Raw genomic sequence first — 4428 nt, forward strand, 5'->3', positions numbered from 1 at the left:
AGGGCTTCATAAGCATGGATGTTGGTATTATCAATAATAACCGGGCTTTTCCCATTCTTCATTGCCTTGCGTGCTGCAATGTAACACATTAAGTAAAGCTAAAATGTATTCAACACCAGACTCAGCCAGACCTTACTAGCCCCAAAGTGTCCATTCTTTGCCCACTGCTTGCACACTTCACTCCCCACCAGACTTGGGTTTGCAGCTACCCCTAAAAAGAGTTGGTATTATCAATAATAACCGGGCTTTTCCCATTCTTCATTGCCTTGCGTGCTGCAATGTAACACATTAAGTAAAGCTAAAATGTATTCAACACCAGACTCAGCCAGACCTTACTAGCCCCAAAGTGTCCATTCTTTGCCCACTGCTTGCACACTTCACTCCCCACCAGACTTGGGTTTGCAGCTACCCCTAAAAAGAGGTCAGTGCCCAGTAGGAGCTCTCCTAGGGGACAGTGGTGCTACCACTGGCAGTGATCTGTAGTGTGATCTGAAGCCCTCGTAGAACATACAACAGCTAAAAATTACTGTTATTTGCAGGAGATCCCTGTTAGATGAGCTCAAAGTATGTTTTGTCATTGCTAGAGATTCCTTCAGAGCACAGCCACAAAAGCACATTACGTTGTTCTCTCTGAAGCAGAAATCTGGGTTGTTTAATTCTCAAATTCATAACTCAGTTTCCAACTTCTCCTCTATCTATCACTTCCTCCCCATCCCATAACAACTCCTTCCAGGTCAGGACAGAAACGTAAGAAGTTTTAGTGGGAAAGCTACAGTGCCTACAGCTGCAGGGAGCAGCTGCTGGGCTGTATCTGTGTGCCATCTGCTGTTACCAGGCTTCAGCAGTGTTTCCTAACAGTCACTGGTTTACCTTCTAAAATAACATCTATCAATCTATCGCCGATACTTTTTAATTTATAAATTTCTCTCTTACAAGTCAGCAGAAATAAAATGTAAATGTAATTTTTTTGAACCAGTACCCCATGAGCTGCAGTGTATGACACCACTCTGAGATACTTTGTTTTGGGGGCTAAGTTTAAAGGCACACTGAAAAGAAAAACTATTCTGCACAACCCCTGAATTGAGTTCAGTCACCTCTTTTTTGGTTCCACTTGTGTGCATCCTCTAGGAAGTCAGGCTCAAATATGTATACACCATTTTCAACGAAGTACTCATCAGTACTGAGAACTACAGCGCTGGGATAGTCACGTTCCAGTTGTCTGCAGGGGAAAAAAAAAGAGATGAACGAAGGATTAGTGTATGGTAACACATGTCTTTAACAGAGCCCATTAAATCAAGAGCCATTTGAATGCTCTGCAAATATGCACAGTCCTTCATTTGAAAAAATCCCAGCTTAAAGGATCTGAAAGGACTGCAATCAGTAGATGGACACACAGGAGGAAAGGAATGGAGCTTAAAGCCTTGATTTCTTTAATTCAGCAGAGAACTCTACACTGGACTACCAACATACGAGTTTTTAATCATATTACCATAGCCAGTTTTCCTTCTGAGTTCTCTGAGAGTTTTCTTTCTGAGCTATCTGAAAAGGTATGATTGTAAAGATTAAAAAACAACCCAAACAGTCCAAACCTGCTTATCACATGGAAGTTGGTTTCAAAGGACAATTTGACCATGGGAATTTTGCTAGGGACAGATTTCTGAAGATAACCAGGAGAAAGGATTTGCTGTCTAATAAAGATGTCTTATAGTACCATCAGTTGGTCTTCTTGGTTTTTTAGCTACAAAGCACACAGTGCTTTTTTTTTTTAATTTACAAAGAAGTATCTGAGTGCTAAGTCCATATTTTGCATTATTTTTTGAATTGTGTGTGGGGTTTTTCTGTTTCTCTTCTCTCTGAATTGCCTAGACTGGCAGTCCCAAATCCAGAGATGCATAGAACAGTCTGCTGTGGTTAGTGGCACAGGGCGACCCCCTTCCCTTCACACTGACATGTGCCCCCCAGCAATGCTCCCACAGACTGGGGATGCCCGTGGAGGGTGGATGTGTGCCCTGCTGTAAGCTGAGCCACTGCCTTGCAGGCAGTGACTGGCTCTAGGAAGTGGAAGTGCTGGGGCTTGTGTGGTGGTTTAAATATGAAGCATTCCTCTGCCAGTCCTTAAAGAGCATTAAAAAAAATGCAAAATTACTTTCCCATTTTTGTGTAATCCAGACTTTTTATTTCAATCATGGGAGTGTTGGGGGCAGAGGGCATCTCTGTAAGAAGTCAGGGAGAGCCCATGGCATCATCTTGCTACTCTCCCCCTAAGGTCCAAAATGTCTCAGGAAAAGAAAGATCAGTTGAGAAACCTTGTGGTTGTCAGACATGAATGCTGCTGCTCTGCTCTGCTATCTCACACCACACATGGTCTCCAGTCCCTGTGACTCATTTCAGCTTCCCTAACAAAATACTTCTCTTCCATCCCCACGAGCTGCAAAACAACTATTACTCAATCTCTTACCTCCTCGGGCAAGGGGAAAGGTGCCTCTAGGTTATCAGCAAAAAAAACAGACACAGAGACAGAAAAAGCTTCATTCTCTCATCTAGCTCTGGCCTAACCATTTCATACCAGTTTTACCCTAATCTGCCTGCTAGCAGCAATTTTTCACTGGGATTGCATGTTGCATTTACCTGAATAAAGGTCAGCTTTGCTCTGCCTCCACTGTAACTTCTACCACCTGCTGATTAGTTAGTATTATTTTGTGGTAGCAACTGCCCCAGAGAGCAGAGACTCACTGCTGACCCACAGCCAGGGCTGAGCTGTACTTACTGTTACACATCATTTAGCACCTATGTGTCATTATCTTCTAGCTCCGAAGGGATATTCACACAACTAGTGCTGGGCAAACAGATTTAAGAAGAGTCATGTTTCAAACTGTTAGCAAACAGTCAAATTATTTTTTGCTTTAGTTTTGTCCCAGGCAAAGAATTCTCATAATGAAAAATTATGCAGATAGTAAAAGTTGAATGCTGAATTGTAGTGAGAGCTGAATATATCAGTTTATCAGCACAACAGCAACCAGATAAGCATTAGGTGCTCTCACTATGATTCAGCACCTCACCTTTCCCACTGCTTTACCTATTGCAATTTCTACTCTAAAAAACTGAGTGCTAAAATATATGTTGTGCCTTTAGCTACCAGTAGGCACATAAAATCATATATGTTAATATAAGATAATTGTACACATTAATAAAAGATCTCAAGACTATTTTTTTGATCAGTTTCTTTTAAAAACATTCTCAACCCGTGCAAATTTTAAAAATCATTTTGGGCACATACATGAATTTTTAACACATATATGCACATTCACGTGAGATCTTTAACCTCAAGCAATCTAAATTGTATGTGATTATCTGTAAACTGTCTGCTATCATCATATTGATGATAATTAAAGTAGATAAAACTTGTGCTTTAAAGGAGTAAAAATATGATACAAAATGTGCTGAGGGCTATGAATTACTGTCACATTTGCTATATTCATACTGAACAAGCTCCTACTAACAGCAACATAAGAGAACATTCAGTGATAACAAGGTGATTTATCTTCTGCTTATCTTGCTGGTTTTAACTTTCAGCTTTCTAAAACAGCCAAACTGTTGCTAAATTTTACAATAATTTCCTGTAATCCCCTATTGCCCACAAACTTGACAAAAATCCTGTTTCTTCTATCCCTTCTCATTTCAAAGGGCACCCAAACGTCTTTAGCAGGTGCCTTAAGAAATAAGCCTTCTACAATCTACACAGGACCAGATTTAGAAGCAAGGTTCTGCTTGATTGCATCAGGCTCCTAATCATGGTATGCAATTAAAATGCCTCTATGCTAGAAAAATATGCACCAGCTATGCAAAGTGGGAGGGTCTGTGACCACTGTTACCAATGAATAAATCTTGAACAGCCCTATAAAAAGAAAATTACCTATTGCTGTTGGATCAGCAAGTGTAAAGCATACTGAGGAGGAAAAGAAAAATGCAATCTCTTTGCAAGATCAAAGGATACGTAGGAGCTGTGTTTGCATTTTCTAAAGAAGCCATTGAACTTGAAGCACTGCATTGTGACAAGCAGAACCTATCAAAGGTTCAGTATGGAGATCCCACCTGGAATACTGTGTGCAGTTCTGGTGCCCACATCACAAGAAGGACATGGAACTGTTGGAGCAAGTCTAGAGGAGGCCATGAAGTTGATAAGAGAGCTGGAGCACCTCCCTTGTGAGGACAGGCTGGGGAAGTTGGGACTCTCCAGCCTGGAGAAGACTGCATGGAGACCTCCAGCCTGGAGCAGACTGCATGGAGACCTCATAGCAACTTTTCATTATCAGAAGGGGTCTATAAGAGCTGGAGGAGGACTGTTTATTAGGAACTGCAATGATAGGACAAGAGGTAATGGGTTCAAATTGAAGGAGGGAAAGTTTAGGTTAGATATTAGAAAAAAAA

The 4428-nt window shown here is 41.1% G+C and overlaps 1 protein-coding gene across 1 annotated transcript in view; it reads right to left on the bottom strand.

Moving 5' to 3' along the window:
• The window catches only part of N4BP2L1 (NEDD4 binding protein 2-like 1), a gene marked incomplete at its 5' end in the record, with an annotated part of 11833 nt that overhangs the window by 2936 nt on the left and 4469 nt on the right, over window positions 1-4428 (bottom strand). Inside the window, 2 exons of the mRNA XM_009077671.1 lie at window positions 6-73; window positions 1095-1219. Of these exons, the coding sequence (XP_009075919.1) occupies window positions 6-73; window positions 1095-1219 (193 nt within the window). The remainder of the gene's footprint in view (window positions 1-5; window positions 74-1094; window positions 1220-4428) is intronic.

Source organism: Acanthisitta chloris, unplaced genomic scaffold, assembly GCF_000695815.1.
Source record: "Acanthisitta chloris isolate BGI_N310 unplaced genomic scaffold, ASM69581v1 scaffold32816, whole genome shotgun sequence".
NCBI lineage: Eukaryota > Metazoa > Chordata > Aves > Passeriformes > Acanthisittidae > Acanthisitta > Acanthisitta chloris.